The following is an 18,793-nucleotide window of genomic DNA, read 5'->3' as shown; positions in this document are numbered from 1 at the left end:
AGGCATTTATACACATAGTTATTACAATATTGCTGACCACATTCCCTGTGTACTACCTCACGTCCCTGGGACCGTCTGCAGTGGCCTTCCTTGTCTGGGGTGAGTGACAGAGGCAGGGGTGCAGGCAGCTGGGGAAGGGCTTGGGGACGAAGTGTGGCAGAGACAGGTCAGCAAGAGCTTAGAGGAGTTGCGTGTCCTCCTGCAGAGGACACACTGTGGCCACTGCGTACGCTTCGTGAGCTCTGGCTGGGGGGTATCAAGGACCAGTGAGCTCAGAGCCCGGCCACCACCTTCCACTCTGTGCATGTGAAGGCCCCGCGGTGGTGGGACACCAGCAATGAGCTCTGAGTGTCTGCCTGCCATCACGCGGGGCAGGGATGGGGCAGTGAGGCGGGCTGTGTCCTTGGCCAACCAGGGCAGAGGGGTGTTTCGGGAGAGTGTGTGACGACTTCTCGGGACACCTGGACGAGAAGGTGGGCACAGGTGGGCTGTCTGGGCTTCTGTGATGGGCTGGGCAACTGGCCTGTCAAAACAGATGTGACAGCTGCCAATCAAATTGTGAGGACCCAGGGTAGCATGTGATGAATGACAGGCTAAAGGGAGTTCCTGCCAGCTCAGGCCTGGGAACCAGGGGGCCTGGGAACCCGGAGGCCTGCGAACCCGGAGGCCTGGGAACCAGGGGGCCTGGGAACCCGGAGGCCTGCGAACCAGGGGGCCTGGGAACCAGGGGGCCTGGGAACCCGGAGGCCTGGGAACCCGGAGCCTGGGAAACCTGAGTGCCTGGGAAACCCGGAGGCCTGCGGAACCCGGAGGCCTGGGAACCAGTAGGGCCTGGGAACCCGGAGGCCTGGAAACCGAGGCCTGGGAACCCGGAAGGCCTGGGAACCCGGAGGCCTGGGAACCAGGGGCCTGCGAACCCGGAGGCCTGGGAACCCGGAGGCCTGCGAACCCGGAGGCCTGCGAACCCGGGGGCCTGCGAACCCGGAGGGCCTGGAACCAGGGGGGCCGGGAACCAGGGGGCCTGGGAACCCGGGGGCCTGGGAACCCGGAGGCCTGGGAACCCGGAGGCCTGGGAACCCGGAGGCCTGCGAACCCGGAGGCCTGCGAACCCGGGGGCCTGCGAACCCGGAGGCCTGGGAACCAGGGGGCCTGGGAACCAGGGGGCCTGGGAACCCGGGGGCCTGGGAACCCGGAGGCCTGGGAACCCGGAGGCCTGGGAACCCGGAGGCCTGGGAACCCGGAGGCCTGCGAACCCGGAGGCCTGCGAACCCGGAGGCCTGGGGAACCAGGGGGCCTGCGAACCCGGAGGCCTGCGAACCCGGAGGCCTGCGAACCCGGAGGCCTGGGAACCCGGAGGCCTGGGAACCCGGAGGCCTGGGAACCCGGAGGCCTGGGAACCCGGAGGCCTGCGAACCCGGAGGCCTGGGAACCCGGAGGCCTGGGAACCCGGGGGCCTGGGAACCCGGGGGCCTGGGAACCCGGGGGCCTGGGAACCCGGAGGCCTGGGAACCCGGAGGCCTGGGAACCCGGAGGCCTGGGAACCCGGAGGCCTGGGAACCCGGAGGCCTGCGAACCCGGAGGCCTGCGAACCCGGAGGCCTGCGAACCCGGAGGCCTGGGAACCCGGAGGCCTGCGAACCCGGAGGCCTGCGAACCCGGAGGCCTGGGAACCCGGAGGCCTGGGAACCCGGAGGCCTGGGAACCCGGAGGCCTGCGAACCCGGAGGCCTGCGAACCCGGAGGCCTGGGAACCAGGGGGCCTGGGAACCAGGGGGCCTGGGAACCAGGGGGCCTGCGAACCCGGGGGCCTGCGAACCCGGGGGCCTGCGAACCCGGGGGCCTGCGAACCCGGAGGCCTGGGAACCCGGAGGCCTGCGAACCCGGAGGCCTGCGAACCCGGAGGCCTGGGAACCCGGAGGCCTGCGAACCAGGGGGCCTGCGAACCAGGGGGCCTGCGAACCCGGAGGCCTGCGAACCCGGAGGCCTGGGAACCAGGGGGCCTGGGAACCCGGAGGCCTGCGAACCCGGAGGCCTGCGAACCCGGAGGCCTGCGAACCCAGAGGCCTGGGAACCAGGGGGCCTGCGAACCCGGAGGCCTGCGAACCCGGAGGCCTGGGAACCCGGAGGCCTGGGAACCCGGAGGCCTGGGAACCCGGAGGCCTGCGAACCCGGAGGCCTGCGAACCCGGAGGCCTGCGAACCCGGAGGCCTGCGAACCCGGAGGCCTGGGATTTGGGCCTGCGATAGGGCATTTCTCTCTTATCCCAGGCCTCCTTCTCTCTTTGGTCTTGGTGTCATCCTTTGGAAAGTGAGGGGGTCAGCCCTGTCTCAGTTCTGACATTCTAAGGTTCTTCTGTAGACACTGGTGCTCTTGCCCCACAGAGTGTGATTTGGCCATCTAAGCTGGCCTTCCAGCCTGGCCACTGTCCCCAACAACCAAGTCCTACCTCAACCTCCTGCTCCAAGGTGAGCTGCCGCTCCAGGCTGCACTCCACCATCTCCGTGGTCACTGGGAGCTTCTCGGGCAACTTGGTGCAGCGCTGGATCAACACGGGGTTGCAGCCATTCAGGAACTGGTACCCGAATATTCGGTCTTCCTGCCAGTGATTCATGACCTGCTCTATGGAGGGGAGAATCGAGGCACAGCCTGAGATCTCAGTGGGGGCAGCCCAGCCCCGCTGGCCCCTCCCTAGACAGCTGGCTGATCACAGGCTCCGCCCACATTTCCAGCGCCTGGTCCGGTCGGGCCACTGCGCCCTCCTGGCTCCCTCAGCCCTTAGAAGTTTTCTGGGGCACATTTTTCTCAAGCACAAAAACAATAAAAGGCAAATGGGATTGAATTAAACTAGAAAACGTGTGCACAGCAGTGAAACAACCAACAGAGTGAAAGGCAACCTACAGAACGGGAGAAAATGTTTGCCAAGCATGTGTGTGTGCGTGTGTGTGTGTGCGCGTGTGATGAGGGGTTAATGTACCAAATATATATGATACTCCTACAACTCAATCACAAAACATTAATGGCTCAATTAAAAAATGGGCAAAGGACTTGAACAGACATTTCTCCAAAGAAGACATACAAATGGCTAGCAGATGTATGAAAAAATGCTTAATGACACTAAACACCAGGGAAATGCAAATAAAAACTGTCAGATGGCTATTATAAAAACTGAAACAACAAAAGACACCCGGTGAGGGTTTGGGGAAGCCGGAACCTTGGGCACTGTTGGTAGGAATACAAAAGGAGCCAGCTCTGTGGAGAACAGCGTCGTGCGCGGCGACGGGCCCCGGGCCGCCAGGCCTGCGGGCCAGCCACGCTGGAACAGGTGGGGCAGCCCTTTCCCATGCCAGCTCACCTCCCAGCACCGCGAGAGCCCCACGGGGACACTCACCAGAAATAGTGTTGCTGATCTTGACAAAGATTTTTTCGAAGTCAGCGAAGTCGCTCCAGGAAGACTGGAACATGTGCATGAAGCGGTTGATGAACAGGTTCTCTATCCTGCAAACGGATCAGCGTCACCCTCAGCATGCTGCGGCCTCTCGCAAACCCCTTCACACTGTGGCCTGATGGAGCCTCTAGAAACTCCTTGGGCAGTGGGGGCTTGAGCCCAGGGCAGCTCTGGGAACAGCTGATTGGCCTTGTGGAGCCTGGACAGAAACCCACGCCCCACGCTCTTCCTCCTGCACCCCCAGTGAGAGACTGGCTGCCTAACACCGAGAAGGGCTCCCCTCTGATCCTTGCACGCATGCTTCCGTCCAGGCCTTCTCGTCCGTTCATTCATTCTCAGTGCAAGCGACCAGGGACAGAGGCCAAATCGTTCATGTGGCTGCTCTGCCCAGTTTCCTGGATTTTGCTCAGTGGAGTCTAACTAACCCTCCTTTGCTTTCTACCAACCCTAGCTCTCTGCCTGGTGCTGAGGCGGACACAGTTCTGAATGCTCATTACACAGGATAGCAAAGCAACCCAGGACAGGCGCTTGATAAGTTCAAAGTGCGGCTGTAGGCAATAAGGAGTCTTCTGAGTGGCCTGAACCAGCCTGTGGGCTTTCTGGAGGAGGAAGGTGTGGGATGAGCCTGGGAAAGGTGGAGAGAAGGGAAGAGGCCTCCCAGGCTTCCCTGCAGAACCCAAGCAAGGCACAGGAGGGAGGTTGGGGAATCTGGCCAGTGCTCACTGTGACTCTGCCTCAGTTTCTCTGGCACACACACGGCTGAGAGTAACACGCAGTCACCGGTGCCTCCCCACGGCAGTGCCGCCTGCTCCTCCAGTGCCCGGCTTCCGCACACGCTCTGGCTTCGTCCGTCCTGCTCCCGGTTGTGCGTGTGCGGTTTGCCCTGCAACGCGGCCTCCCTCCTTCCTCTCCTCCTGAGCATTTGGGGTGAGTGTGTCTCGAAGGCTCACCCAGCGGACCCCACTCCTCCGTCAGTCTCAGGGAAGCTGCCCCTTCTCCGGGCCAGGCTGCCCTGTGGTGCGATCCCGGCTGCACTGAAGGCAGGTCATAGGCAGACGACCTGTGTGAGCACCGGCCTGCTGCCCGAAGCACGGAGCAGGTCTGCACGGGTCTGCACTGCTCTGCGCTGAGCCCACGGCCCCGGCACTGGAGGTGCCCAGGCAGCATGGAGCATCGACTGAGCGGGGGTGCAGAGCCTGGGGCAGGGGACCATGCCAGAGGTGGCCTCCAGTGGGCTCCCCTTCCCGCTTCACCCCCAGAGTGACAGGCAGAGCCAATCCCCTCCCCACGAAGCAGCCCTGACTGGAGAGGCCCAGCACCCACCAGGACTCTGCTATCCCAGGGAGCCACCTGTGAGCAGGCACGCAGGCCACAAGTCCCGTGACCAAGGCGGGGATTCGGTGTACGACACGCGTGCTGGGGGCCCCCCTGGCCCTGCCAGGCCGGGGAAGCACCGACACCGAGACCAACCTGCCACCCCTGCTTGCAGACTCCGTCTGCATCTGCGTCTGCGTCTGCGTCTGCCTCGGTTCAGCAAATGCTTGTTGTGGCCTCCCCCCAGGGGGCAGGCTGCCAGGGCCCCGCGACGCCCTTTACCCCTTCCTCACCCTCCTGTCCTGCCCTCCCTCTTAGTGAGTCTCTGGGGACAGAAGCTCTTGTTAAACTAGAGGGATAAATCTCACGTGACATCGGCGTCAGTCTGAGTGTGCAAAGGGTTTGTTTCTGAGAGCAGAGAGGTCTTCCCAGGTCCCTACACTCCCCACAGCCCTGAAGGTGGCCCAGCGCCAGGACCGGTGAGGAACTGGGAGCATCTCCCACGTGCTACAGTGATGGGCTCTCCGCTGCCCACCCTCACGAGACGGGAGCTCCTTGGAGCTGGGACCAAAGAGCCATTTGACCCATCGTGGGTCCACCCCCAGAACCCCAATAAGCACGTGTGAAAGTGGCCGCCTCTGGCCTGCTGCCCGGGAGGAAGGGGCCAAGGAGCCAGCAAACAGGCAGCAGCAGAGCCCAAGGAGTCAGCTCCCTGGTGCAGCTTCTGTTTCGAGCTCAGGACTGAGGAGAAAGTCCTCCTAAGTACCCAGAATGGAGACAGTAGGGGAAGCCCACCTAGGGTGTGCCAGACGTCACATGGGGACAGGGCATCACGAGTTCACTAAGTCTCATGACAATCTCAGCAGCTCCGCATGGTGGGGCTCATTCTGTAAGAAGGAGACTTGGGGACCGAAAGCTCAGCTCCCAAGATGGCACAGCTGGAGTCTGAGTCCGTCCCAGCCAGGCTCTGAGGAGCCTGCTGCTAAAGAGTCACTAGAGATGAGTTGATACTTGTTGCTCATTTTAATAGATGAACAGATCCCCGCCCCAGGAAAGCAGCAACCACCTGTTCCTGCGAGAGCGGCCGGACCAGCAGCCTCAGCATCACCTGGGCTACTGGGCATTCAGACTCATCTCACCCGTCAGCGTCTGTGCACAAGGTCCCGGCTCGAGGACTGTTGGCAGGTGGTGTCTGGGCCCGTTGCTTGGGAGCCTGACCAGGAGACACCCAGGTGTCCTAAAATGTCCCCCCTCCAACATTGGAGGGCTCCACCCCAGGCCTCACCAAAAACAGCCACATTAAGGTAAAACTGCACTTTCCTTATTGAGTTTGTTTCAAGGTGAGAATCGGCGTTTTCTTTTCCTAATCCCAGGGCAGGTTTAAGGCAGGGAGGGGGGAGGGGCACCGGAAAGCACAAAGGGAGATGGGACCTCCTGCAGCCCCGAGACGGGCACACAAGAGGCCTCCGTGAATGTCGGCGAGCGAACTGAAGAGCAGGGAAGGCAGGAGGAAGAGGGGACAGTGAAGGGCAGCACAGGCAGATGCTTCTAGCCCGGACCCCACCTGAGCCCCTCTGAGGAGTCTGGAGAGCCCTGGGCAACAGTAAGCAGATTTCTTCATGCCAGGCTTTCTCCTGCCCTGAAACTCGTCTACAGCAGGGGTTCTCAGTGTGAGACCCCGGCCAGCTGCGTCTGCGCCCCGGGGGCCTTGTTAGAAATGCAGATTCCCAGGTCCCGCATCTGGCCTCCTGAATCAGATGGTGGGTGGGTTCAGAAATGCAGGTTTGAACAAGCCTCCGGGAACGCTGAGGCAACCTGTAGTGCGAGAGCCGCTGCTGAAGGGTGCAGTGTTTCCTCACTAAGTTGGCTATAGAACAGCCCCTTCCAGCGAAGCTCTCCTTCATGCTTTGTGTGAACTCCTACTCCATGACTTGTTCTAAACAAGAAAAAAAAATGCTACTTAGCAAATATCATTTTAAAAAGTTAGGCTTAACTTTTAGGCGGGATTTCTCTCCATACATTTTCCCAACAAATCTCTTTTCCAATGGGACAGAGCTCGGAGTTCATAACAAAATTCAACAGAAATAAATAAGGTTGGTATACAGAAATACAGGCGTCAGTTAGGACGAGACGACTTCTAAGTTTCCAAGAAGATCGGGGGCTTTGGAGTAGCATTTGTGAAGTTGAGGGGAGAACCCTCTTTTCTGTGAATGCTTCGGTGACGTGGGGCCAACTTGTTTCTGAGCTGGAGCAGCAATAAGGAGGTTTGGGGGTGGGGTCTTCTTCCCACACAGAGCCAAGAGAATGAGCTCTGTCTCCTCTTCTCCCTCCTTTCATCTTACCGTCTCAGATTCCCCCCAACTTTGGAGGCCCCACCCCCAGGCCTCACCAGGCTGCTTCCATCTCTTCTCTCTCTAGAACTCTGTCCCATCCTTTGTGATCCCATTTCTCTCTCTAGGCTCCTGCTCCTCTTCATCTCGGGGCCCAGTTCTTCCCTCCTCTCTACCCCCAGCGTCTTTTGAGGAGCTGCCACACGTGGAATAATGCTGTTCCGCCTCAAACGAGCACTGGGTGGCGGGTGTGCGGGACCTGGAGCAGGAGCAGGGGAAACTACTGCTGTCAGACCATACTCACACGCTTCTCCCCACCTTCCCCTCAACAACAAACCGCTACCTGGCCCTTGGCCTCCGTCCCCTGTCCCTCTGGGCTCCCAGCCTTGCTTGGCCTCAGTGATGTCCGGGGCCTTTCTGCATAGCCCCCCAGCCTGCATGTCCCACTGCCCACTGGACCCACCAGCAGAGGCTGCACCTGCCTCTAGAGCTCAACACGACCCCAAACTGGACTAATCTTCCCCTGCAAACCTCTTCTTCCTCAGCTTCTCTTTTTAAGAACCATCTACTTCCCCTACAAACCAGAAACGCAACGTCGAGAATACCTTAGGTTCTCTCCTCGGCCTGTCCCCACTGCGATCTGAATTCATAGTGGTGACCTGCGGCTCGTGGCAGCATTTCTGGTGCTGCCTTTCTGGGAAGATGGTTGGGGTATAGCGAGATGCCGCTGTGACCAGGGAGCTACCCCATCCAGTCTCATCTGATGAGAAATGCACAGTGGGTGAGGGTCTGAGCACCCTGGTCCTTGCAGGAGGATGGTCAGCTCTTCCAGAACTCAGTCACATTTCTGCACTGAGAAGGAAGCTCTTTCTCAACTTCCCTTATCAGCCTGCCAGCCTCCACGGGAGTGGTGAGCAAACATGCGAGATGCTCCTCCCCTGATGCTGTCAGGACATTTCGCAACTTATCTGGCTCTGTGATCAGGCCCGGCCATGTCCGGACTTCGCACATGCTGCTCTCTCTGCCCCACCATCCCTGCCCCACTTCTCGGTGTCTGCTTGGCCGGTGCAAGGCCAGGCCGCGCCCTTCTGCTGTGAAGCCTTCTTGGGTCCCATAGTGAGAGAACACCAGAGAGAGCGAGGGTCCCTCCATGAGCCCTTGAAGACAGAGGCCAATCTGAGGGAGCATGCGTTCAGTGGGTGAGTGTTGACGGAGAAGTGGGTCCTGCCTGGCATGACCACATTACCAAGAATGGAGGAAGACTAATGCTGTCTTTAGAGAAAAGCTTCTCTGGATGTGGTTGGCATCTGTGGTGCATGCGCACACTGTGTCCTCACACAACCCCACGTAGGAGCTGTGCCTTGTCTTTCAGATGACACCATGGCTGAGGGGAGTTAGACAGTTTCCTTAGGGTCACCTTCTACTAGCCCAGGCCCCTCTCCCATGTACCTCTCATCTCCCTGGGGTTGGGGGGTTCTTCTGACATGCATTCCTGATGTCAGGCCCCCTTGATTCAGGCCCCCCCCCCCCATGCAGAGTCATGTCTTTTATCTCTTCCTTAAGAATCCTGGGTCTCAGTTCACTGTGCCAACAGAGGTGGTGCTCAGCTGACTGTTCCAATTGTGTTGTGCCAGGAAGGGCTAAGGACCCATCTCAGGATTTCTCTCATGTCACTTGGGCCCATAGCTAAAGGAGTTAAGTCACAGGGAAGATGTAAATAAAGATGGGTTATTGTGTCACTTTAGAGATGGTGGCCTGTGTGGCCAATACTAGGGAGCACTGGGGAAAAGACATCACTCAAGGGGAGCTTCTAGGAGTTTCTGAAAAATAATGAGTTGGACTTAGCTGGGCAATAAAGGACAGAAGGGAATTCAAGGCAGAAGAAACAACATGAGCAAAAACAGGGGCCGAAGACTCCCGGCAATCCAGTCTGGAGGCTGGAATGTGCTGTGCATGTGGGGGCAGGAGAGAAGCTAAGGAGGCGGGTGGGCATACCTGGGCTCTTCCCTGTAGTTGGCACAATCCTTGAAAGACTTTACTTAGGGGAATAAAGGGATATATTTGCCTTTATAGATGAAACCTCCAACAAACTATATGACTATTGAGAATAACCTTCCAATTGCTATGTGGATGGAGGCCAGAGAAGCAGGTAGAAGGATGTTTCCTAACATCCCAGGGAGAGATGGTGAAGCTGGGAGAGTAGGATATATGCACACTGAGACCCCAGGAGATGAACTTGAGCTCACATGCAACTGGGTGGAGGATAAGCCCAAGGAAGGAATCTAGGCCAGTAGCTTCAACCCTAACTATGCATTGGAATCACCTAGGGAGCTTTTAAATTATACCCATGCCTGTGATCAAAGTTTACCCTTATAGTCAGCCAGCCTGAAGGGTTAACTACAACCAAAAAAGGGTCAACAGCATTCAAGACTCACCTACAACAAGGGGTGTACATAAACCACAAGAAACATTCAAGTCATAGCAACTCTACCTAATAAACAGAGACAAAATAATATACACCAAATGAAAAAACAAGAGAAATCCCAGAAAAAGAATTAAATGAAATGGAAGCAACCAAAATAACCAGATGCAGAGTTTAAAACAATGGTTATAAGGATATTCAAGGACCTTAGGGGAAGAATGGATGATCTCAGTGAGAACTTAAACAAAGAGATAGTAAGAATTAAAAAGGACTTAGAAGCCATAAAAAACCAATCAGAATGGAAGAATACAATATCTGAAATGAAGAATACTACAGGAGAAGTCAACAACAGGTTAGATGAATCAGAGGATCAAATCAATGATTTAGAGGACAGGAGAAGAGTATCTACCCAAGCAGAGCATTAAAAATAAAAGAGAATTAAAAAACAAACAAACAAACAAAACAAAACAAAAAACACCAAAAAACGAGGAAAGTCTAAGAGATCTCTGGGACAATATCAAGTGTAACAACATCTGCATCATATAGGTACCAGAAGGAAAAGAGAGACAGCAATGCATAGAGAACCTGTTTGAAGAAATAATGGCTGAAAAATTCCATAACCTGGTGAAGAAAAAAGTCACACAAGTTCAGGAAGCACAGAGAGTTCCAATCAAGATGAACCCAAATAGGCTCACACCAATACACATCATAATTAGAATGGAAAAGTTTAAAGACAGAGAGAGAATCTTAAAAGCAACAAGGGAGAGACAGTTACATACAAAAGAGCTCCCGTAAAGCTGTCAGCTTATTTCTCAACAGAAACACTTCAGGCCAGCAGGGATTGGCATAAAATATTCAAAGTGATAAAAAGCAAGAAACTAAACCAAGATTACTTTCTCCATCAGAGCTATCATTTAAAATTTGAAGGCAAAATAAAGAGCTTCTCAGACCAAGAAAAATGCTGAATGAGTTCATTATTACCAAACCAGTATTGCAAGAAATGTTAAAGGGCCTGTTTTAACAAGAAGAAAGAAAAAAGAAATCAAGAGAAGAAGAAACATAGGTATAAAAATTAAAATGTCAATAAATAAGTACTTATCAATAATAACCTTAAATGTAAATAGATTAAATGATCCAATTAAAATACAGTGTTGCTGAATGGATAAGAAAATTACCCATATATATGCTGTCTACAAGAGACCCACCTTGGAACAAAAGATACACACAGATTGAAAGTAAAAGGATGGAAAAAAATATTCCATGCAAGTGGAAATTAAAAGAAAAGCTGGGTAGCGATGCTAATATCTGACAAAGTAGACTTCAAAACAAAGGCCATAACAAGAGACAAAGAAGGTCACTATATAATACTAAAAGGATTGATCTGACAAGATGATATAACCCTTGTAAACATATATGTACCCAACATAGGAGCACCTAAGTATATAAAAAAAATCTTGGTGGACATTAAGGGAGAGATCAACAGCAATACACTTATAGTAGAAAATTTTGACACCTCATTGACATTAATGGATAGATCTTCCAGACACAATATCAACAAGGCAACAGTGACCTTAAACAACACCATGGACTGAATGGATTTAATTGATATTTACAGAACATTCCATCCGAAAACAATGGAATATATATTCTTCTCAAGTGCACCTAGAACATTCTCAAGAATAGACCACATATTAGGACACAAAATAAGTCTTAACAAATTAAAGAAGATTGTATTTATATCAAGCATCTTCTCTGACCACAATAGTATGAAACTAGAAATCAACTACAATAAAAAACAAAACAGAAAAACATTCAAACAAATGGACATTAAATAGCATGTTATTAAATAATGAATGGGTTAACAATGAGATCCAGGGAGGAATAAAACATTACTTGGAAACAAATAAAAATAAACACACAACAACCCAAAATCTATGGGACACAGTGAAAGTAGTCTTGAGAAGAAAGTTCACAGCATTACAGTTCTATCTCAAGAAGCAAGAAAAATCTCAAACTCTCTTAACCCTAAGCCTAACAGAACTAGAAAAAAAACAACAAACAAAGCCCAGAGTAAGTAGAAGAAAGGAAGTAATAAAGATCAGAGCAGAAATAAATGACATAGAGAATAAAAAAAAAATACAACAAAATTATTAAATCAAAGAGCTTGTTCTTTGAAAAGATAAACAAGATTGACAAACCTTCAACCAGACTCATCAAGGAAAAAGAGAGAGGGCCCAAATAAATAAAATCTGAAAAGAAAGAGGCAAAGTAACAACTGACATCACAGATATACAAAGGAATGTATGAAAATGCTATGAAAGCCCTAGCCAGTTTGGCTCAGCAGTTAGAACGTTGGCCTGCGGACCAGAGAGGCCTGGGTTTGGTTCCCGCTAGGGGCACGTACCTCGGTTGCAGTTTGTCCCCGACCCCGGTTGGGGTCGTGTGGGTGGCAGCCACCTGGTGTGTCTCTCTCACATCGATGTTTCTCTCTCTCTCTTTCTCCCTCTCTCCCTCCTGCTCTATCTGAAGATAAATGCAAAAAAAAAAAAAAAAAAAAAATGTCCTTAGGTAAGGATAAAAAAAAAAAATGCTATGAAAAATTATATGCCAACAAATTGGACAACCAGAGCAAAATGGATAAATTTTTAGAAACATACAATCTTCTAAAACTAAATAAGGAGAAATCATAAAACCTGAATAGACCAATAAAACTAATGAAATTAAAACAATAATTTTAAAAAATCCTAGCAAACAAAAGTTTTGGATCTGGTGGCTTCATAGGTAAATTTTACCAGACATTCAAAGAAGAACTAACACCAATTCTTCTCAAACTATTAAAAAAATTCAAGAAGATGGAAGACTTCCAAGTTCTTTTTACGAAGCCAGCATTATCCTAATTCCAAAACCAGATAAAGACACTGCAAAGAAAGAACATTATTGGCCAATTGATGAACATAGATGCTAAAATCCTCAACAAAATATTAGCAGACTGGATCCAGCAGTACTTTACAAGGATTACACACCATAATCAAGTGGGATTTATTCCATGGATGCAGGAATGGTTGGTACAATATTTGCAAGTCAACAAATGTGATACACTACATAAACAAAATGAAGAATTAAAAAATGACATGATCAAATCAATATATGCCAAAAAAGCATTTGATAACATCCAACACTCATTTATGATAAAAACTCTCAGCAAAGTGGAAATAGAGGGATTATACCTCAACATAATAAAGGCCATATATGACAAAACTACAACCAACATGCTACTCAATGGGCAAAAACTAAGTTGTTTCCCTTTAAGATCAGAAAAAAGACAGGGACATCTGCTTTCATCACTCTTATTCAACACAGAACTGGAAATACTAGCTATAGTGATCAGACAAGAAGAAGAAATAAAGGACATCGAATTGTAAGTGAGAAAGTAAAACTCATTTTTTTTTTTTTTTTTTACAGATGACATGATATTGTACATAGTAAACCCTGAAGACTCTACCAAAAAACTAATAGGTCTAATAAATGAATTCAGCAAAGTAGCAGGATACAAAATTAATACTCTAAAACAGGTGGCATTTTTATATACTATTATAGAAACTAAGAAAACAATCACATTTACCACTGCAACAACAAATAAGGTACCTAGGAATAAATTTAAGCAAAGAGATAAAATACTTATATTTGGAAAACTATAGGACACTGAAGAAACAAAGAAAGATATAAAAAAGTGGAAGCATATACCTTGTTCACGGATTGGAATAATTAACATAAGTCAAATGTATAGATTTAACACAATTCCTATTAAAATACCAATGACATATTTTATAGATCTAGAACAAATATTCCAAAAATCTATAAGGAACCAAAAAAGTCTGAGTAGTCTCAGCAATCTTGAGAAAGAAGAAGATTGGAGGTATCGTACTACCTGATATCAAACTACACTACAAGGCCACTGTAATCAAAACAGCCTGGCACTGGCACTGACACAAGAACAGGCATATAGATCAATGAAACAGAACCCAGAGAACCCAGAAGTTAACCCACACCTTTATGCTCAATTAATATTGACAAAGGAGGCAAGAGCATACAATGGAGTACACAGTTTCTTCAATAAATGGTGTTGGGACAATTGGACAGCTACATGCAAAAAAATAAAACTAGATAACCAACTTACACCATGCACAAGAATAAACTCAGAATGGACAAAAGGCTTAAATGTAGGTCACAAAACCACAAAAAATGTAGAAGAAAACATAGGCGTGAAACTGAAAAGCTTTTGCAAAGCAAAAGAAACTATCAACAAAATGAAAAGAGAACCCACTGAATGGGAAAACATACTTGCCAATGATACATCTGATAGGGGGTTAATTTCCAAACATATAAAAACTTATACAACTCAACACCAAGAAGTCAAACAATCCAATTAAAACATGGGCAAAGGACCTGACTAGACAATTCTCCAAAGTGGACATACAGATGGCCAACAGACATGTGAAAAATTGCTCATCACTAGTCATCAGAGAGATACAAATTAAAACCATAATGAGGTATCACTTCACACCTGCCAGAACAGCTATCATCAATAAATCAACAAACAAGTGCTGGCGAGGATGTGGAGAAAAGGGAACTCTGGTGCACTATCGGTGGGAATGCAGACTGGTGCAGCCACTGTGGAAAATAGTATGGAGTTTCTTTAAATATTAAAAATGGAACTGCCTTTTGACCCAGCAATCCCATTTCTGGGAATATATCCTAAGAACCCTGAAACACTAATTCAAAAGAATATATGCATCCCTATATTCATTGCAGCACTATTTACAATAGCCAAGATCTGGAAACAGCCCAAGTGTCCATCAATAGATGAGTAGATAAAAACAATGTGGTACATTTACACAGTAGAATACTATGCAACTGTAAAAAAGAAATCGTAACTTTTGTAGCAGCATGGATGGACCTACAGATTATTATGCTAAGTGAAATAAGCCAGTCATAGAAAGACAAATACCACACAATCTCACTTATATGTGGCATCTAATAAACAAAATAAACTGATGAAGAAAATAGGTCCAGAGACATGGATACATGGAACAGACTGACAGCTGTTAGAGAGAAGAGCTTAGGAGACTGGATGAAAGAAGGCAAAGGGATTAGACAAAAGACATATATACATAACATATAGACAGACAACAGTGTGGTGATAGTCAGAAGGAAAGGGGTGGGGGTAGGTGGAGGTGGGCAAAGGATGGGGGGAAATGGGGACAGAAAAAGACTTTGGTGCGGTGGGTACACAATGCAGTGTGCAGATGATTTATTGAGTTGTACACTTGAATTCTGTGTGGTTTGGTAAACCAATGTCACCTCAACAAATTCAATTTAAAAAAGCAGAAGGGAAAAGGTAGAAAAGTGTCTTCTCCTCAACACTTAATAAATTGTGTTGAATTACCAAAAAAATTAAAATTAAAATAAAAAATAAAAATTGTCAAGTATGTAAAATGGAAATTTAAATTTTGTAATCTAACTTTTATCTATTCATATAACTGGTAACATTTGCAAGGATGTATAATTGGGATGTTAAGAAATACTGAAACGATATTATTTGCTGCAATAAAATTAAATAAAATATTTAATAAAGTGTGAGCAAAAATAAATAAATAAAGTATATGCATGTCTGGAATTGGAGATGCTGGCAGATCTAGGTGGGGTGGGGGGGGTGACATGGGGTCTGTAATATTAAATACACAATCAGAATTGAGAACCACTGATCTTGGCTACCATTAGACATGATGGGGATACATGAGGAAAAAAAAGTAACTGTGTGTGTGTGTGCATATGCATGTGTGTATGTGTGTGAAATGAAGGTCTTTGAGGTGGCAACAAAGGCCCCTGAAAGGCCAGTGGGTCACACTTATTTCTTTTTTTTTTTTTTTTAATCCTCACCCGAGGACATTTTTCCATTTTTTGTTCAGATAGAGCGGGAGGGAGAGAGAGGAAGAGAGAGAGAGAGAAACATCGATGCGAAGGGACACATCGAGTGGCTGCCACCCGCACGACCAACCAGGGCCGGGGACAAACTGCAACCGAGGTACATGCCCTTAGCGGGAACCGAACCCGGGTCTCTCTGTACCGCAGGCCGACGCTCTAACCGCTGAGCCAAACCGGCCAGGGCCACACTTATTTCATTTTGACCAAGGTTATTTAGCACCTAGTTTGTGGTAGCTGCTATGCTAGGCTCCTGAAATACAAAGATGACCTTGACCTTAAGGAACATGGAGCAGACACAAGAAAGGCACAGCTTGGTCTTCATTGTACCATTCATTATCCATCCATCCATCCATCCATCCATCCATCCATCCATCCATCCATCCTCCTTCCAACATCCATTCATTCATCCTTCCATCTCTCCACCATCCATGAATCTACCCACCCACCATCCATTCCTCCACCCTGCAGCCACCCTTCACAATCTATCCACCCTCCATCCACCCATCTACCCCCTACCAGTACCAAGCAAGGTGGCATGACTCTTCAAAGCAGTACCCTCTCCTCTGAACTCACTGCCTCTCCAAGTTCACCAAGTTCTCTCCAAACTTCTCCTGCCACAAGGGCCTATTCTCCTTGTCCTGTCCTGGTCTGGGTTCTGCCCTACTAAAGCCACAAGGCTTTGACTCAGTACTGCCAACCCCTGGTGGGAAGTGAGACATTCAATTGCCATGATGTTTCCAGGGAGCTGCTGCATTACTAACCTAGATGTTTGGTTTTCATTTTTCCCTCTAGTTGAGCCCAGCTGTAGTGGTGGTGGTGAGGGGAATCCCCAGCTTTGGGCCCAAATAGACCTGGATTCAAATCCTGGTTTTGCCAATTTCTGCCTAAATAGTTTTAAGCAAATTCTTTGACCTGGACCCAGAAGAACCTCAGTTCACTTATCTGGAAACACGGTGCCCAGTTCCCAGGGTTGCTGTGAAGGATGAAATAGATGATTCTATGTAGAAAGCTCCTGCGCCTTGGAGCCCAGCATTTAGCAGAGGCTTGTTCAGTCAGACCCTTACTACTCCCCCACTTTCACTTTCAGAGACAAATGCATATGGTCCTGATGTGAGGGATTCCCTGCAGAGAATGACTGAGGCTGTGTGTGTGTGTGTGTGTGTGTGTGTGTGTATGCGCACCAAGGAGGAAGCTTTTCCAAAATGTGCAAAGGAGGAAGCCCCCGGCACAGGCCTGGGCGTGTGGCCTCCTGCACTTTCCTTTCAGAAGTCTGACCAAACAAGGCACCCCTCTCGAGGGGTGCAGCTATGCAACTAAGCACATGTTGCCAAGGAAACTGATTGGGTTGGTGGTTCTCCACCTGTATGCTTCCTGGATATGCCCACCTGGGGCCAGGGTCCCACCCTAGGGGCCTCGGCTCCTGGCCGGGGTCTGGGGAGGTGCTGGGCTCCTCCGGGCATTCTAAGGCGTGGTCCAGTTGCAAAACAAGGATTTAGGGTTTTCTGCATTTCCATAATTATGAGAATTATCTAAAGTGTCAAGGTACAGATTCAAAGGTCCTTCCACTAGCCCTGGGGCAGGGGCCGGGGCTCCTTATTTTTAACAAGCACCCAGGAGTGGCAAAGTTCAGCAAGCTTTAAAAACCCTGCAGATTCAGCCTCAAAGAGGAAACACAGAACTCTGGTCTCTGCCGTGTACTGGCAGGGATCTTGGGCATCTGACTTTCTTATTCTGCAGTTTCCTCAGCTGCAATGGGATAATGACTGTGCCCACTTCTTCGGGTTGTTGTGATGAATGAATGGGGACAGGGGATGTGTGCAGGGGTCTGCACAGACATGGTGGCTCCTATTACTGCAGAACCTTGCCATCTGGGTGCCCCCCTGAATACCGATTCCCCTTGAGGTGGCCGTAGAGGGAATATGACATGGGTGGGAACCAGGCATTCTAATTAAAGACCTCCACTTGGGGCTGAAACATAGCTATGTTTGGTGTCTGGACTCTTCCAGGTTGTAGTGTTTTACACACAGACTATCCTGGGATTGTGCATTGAGAATCCTCTATGACCGAGATATAACCAAAAGCATTGCTGAGCTGTCTCTGAGCCCAGGGTCCCACAGGACAGGAGTGGAGGTCAGACCTGCAGCCCTGGCCATCGGAGGAGCTGCCCAGTGTCCTTACGTTCTCCCCGGCTTACGCTTTAGAGTAGTTCAGAACGAAGTCCACTCCTTTCTCACTATCGAACTGGATGTCCCGAGGTAAGTCTTTGTGGCATTTGGCGTCGATACTCAAGGGGAATCCAGGGTTCCATTCCGTCCACCTGAACACGCAAAGAGAAGGGAGTAAATGCCTTGGGGTGGGTACCTCGGCGTGAAGACGGCGCTGTGCTCTGAGGAGTGCCCGCCGCCAGGACCGCGGGTCACAGCTGGCTGCGCAGCGGGAGGCACCGCTGTGCGGTTCCCTGAGCGCTGCGGTGGGGGCCTGGGGCTCCCTCCACCCGAGGCTGACCTTACAGCAGCGGCGTCGCGGACGGACGGCGGGTGTGCACACGTGCCCAAGGAACCGGAAAGGAAAGCATCAGACCTCACTTATGTGCGGCGACACTGAACAGCAACCCTCTCGGGGTTCTGCCCAGCACAGAGCTGCCTGGCCGGTCACATGAGGTTAAGGCTCCCCACCATCCCGTCCTGGACATCGAAGTCCCACCAGCGAGGCCCGGGCACCCTGAGCTCCATAGTGGTCGCGGGGAGTTCAGGACTGTTAGGCCGCGCAGGAGGGTGCACAGGGCAGAGGGGCGGCCCCCACTCCCGCCTGGCACCGCCAGCTGCCCCGAGCAGGCTGGGAGACTGTTATCATCAAAGTAGCTCGTCCCGAAGACAGGCCACACACTCCATCAAGCCAAAGGTTTTAGATTCTGGTGTCCTTGAAACGTAACCCATAGCATTGGACATTTATGGTTTTTTTTCCTTTTCTTTTTGTTTATAGAAAAAAAAAAAAAAACCCAAACACACCCTGTCAGTTTCTTTAGGGCAGGAAGAATGATCTTGAATTTGTTTAAAAACCAACATTTACATTCTGTGAGATTTCGGCTTTTCCATTTATATTCCCAAGTCTCCTTCCTTTTACATCTCTCTTATAAGAAAAAAATAAAACATTGAGATTTTTGGTCATTAAAAATCTCAAGTCCCTTTTCCTGTCCCAAAAACCTCTTCTGTTTCTCGTGTCTGTCGCCTGAGTAAGCCTCAGCAGACCCTCGGTGAACAGGGACTGGCCATGGCCACTCTCCGAGAAAACCCAGTTTT

General features: G+C 50.0%; 1 protein-coding gene across 3 annotated transcripts in view; it reads right to left on the bottom strand.

Annotated features, from left to right (window-relative positions):
- Positions 1-18,793, bottom strand: part of ALOX5 (arachidonate 5-lipoxygenase) — a 47,173-nt gene that overhangs the window by 11,764 nt on the left and 16,616 nt on the right. For all 3 annotated transcript variants that reach the window (XM_036264715.1, XM_036264718.1, XM_036264716.1), the window contains exons 4-6: positions 17,689-17,811; positions 3,387-3,493; positions 2,445-2,617 (exon numbers count right to left, since the gene is read on the bottom strand). In XM_036264715.1, coding sequence (XP_036120608.1) covers positions 2,445-2,617; positions 3,387-3,493; positions 17,689-17,811 — 403 coding nt within the window. The remainder of the gene's footprint in view (positions 1-2,444; positions 2,618-3,386; positions 3,494-17,688; positions 17,812-18,793) is intronic.

This window comes from Molossus molossus, unplaced genomic scaffold (assembly GCF_014108415.1).
Source record: "Molossus molossus isolate mMolMol1 unplaced genomic scaffold, mMolMol1.p scaffold_m16_p_17, whole genome shotgun sequence".
NCBI lineage: Eukaryota > Metazoa > Chordata > Mammalia > Chiroptera > Molossidae > Molossus > Molossus molossus.
This window is presented reverse-complemented; position numbering and strand designations above follow the sequence as displayed.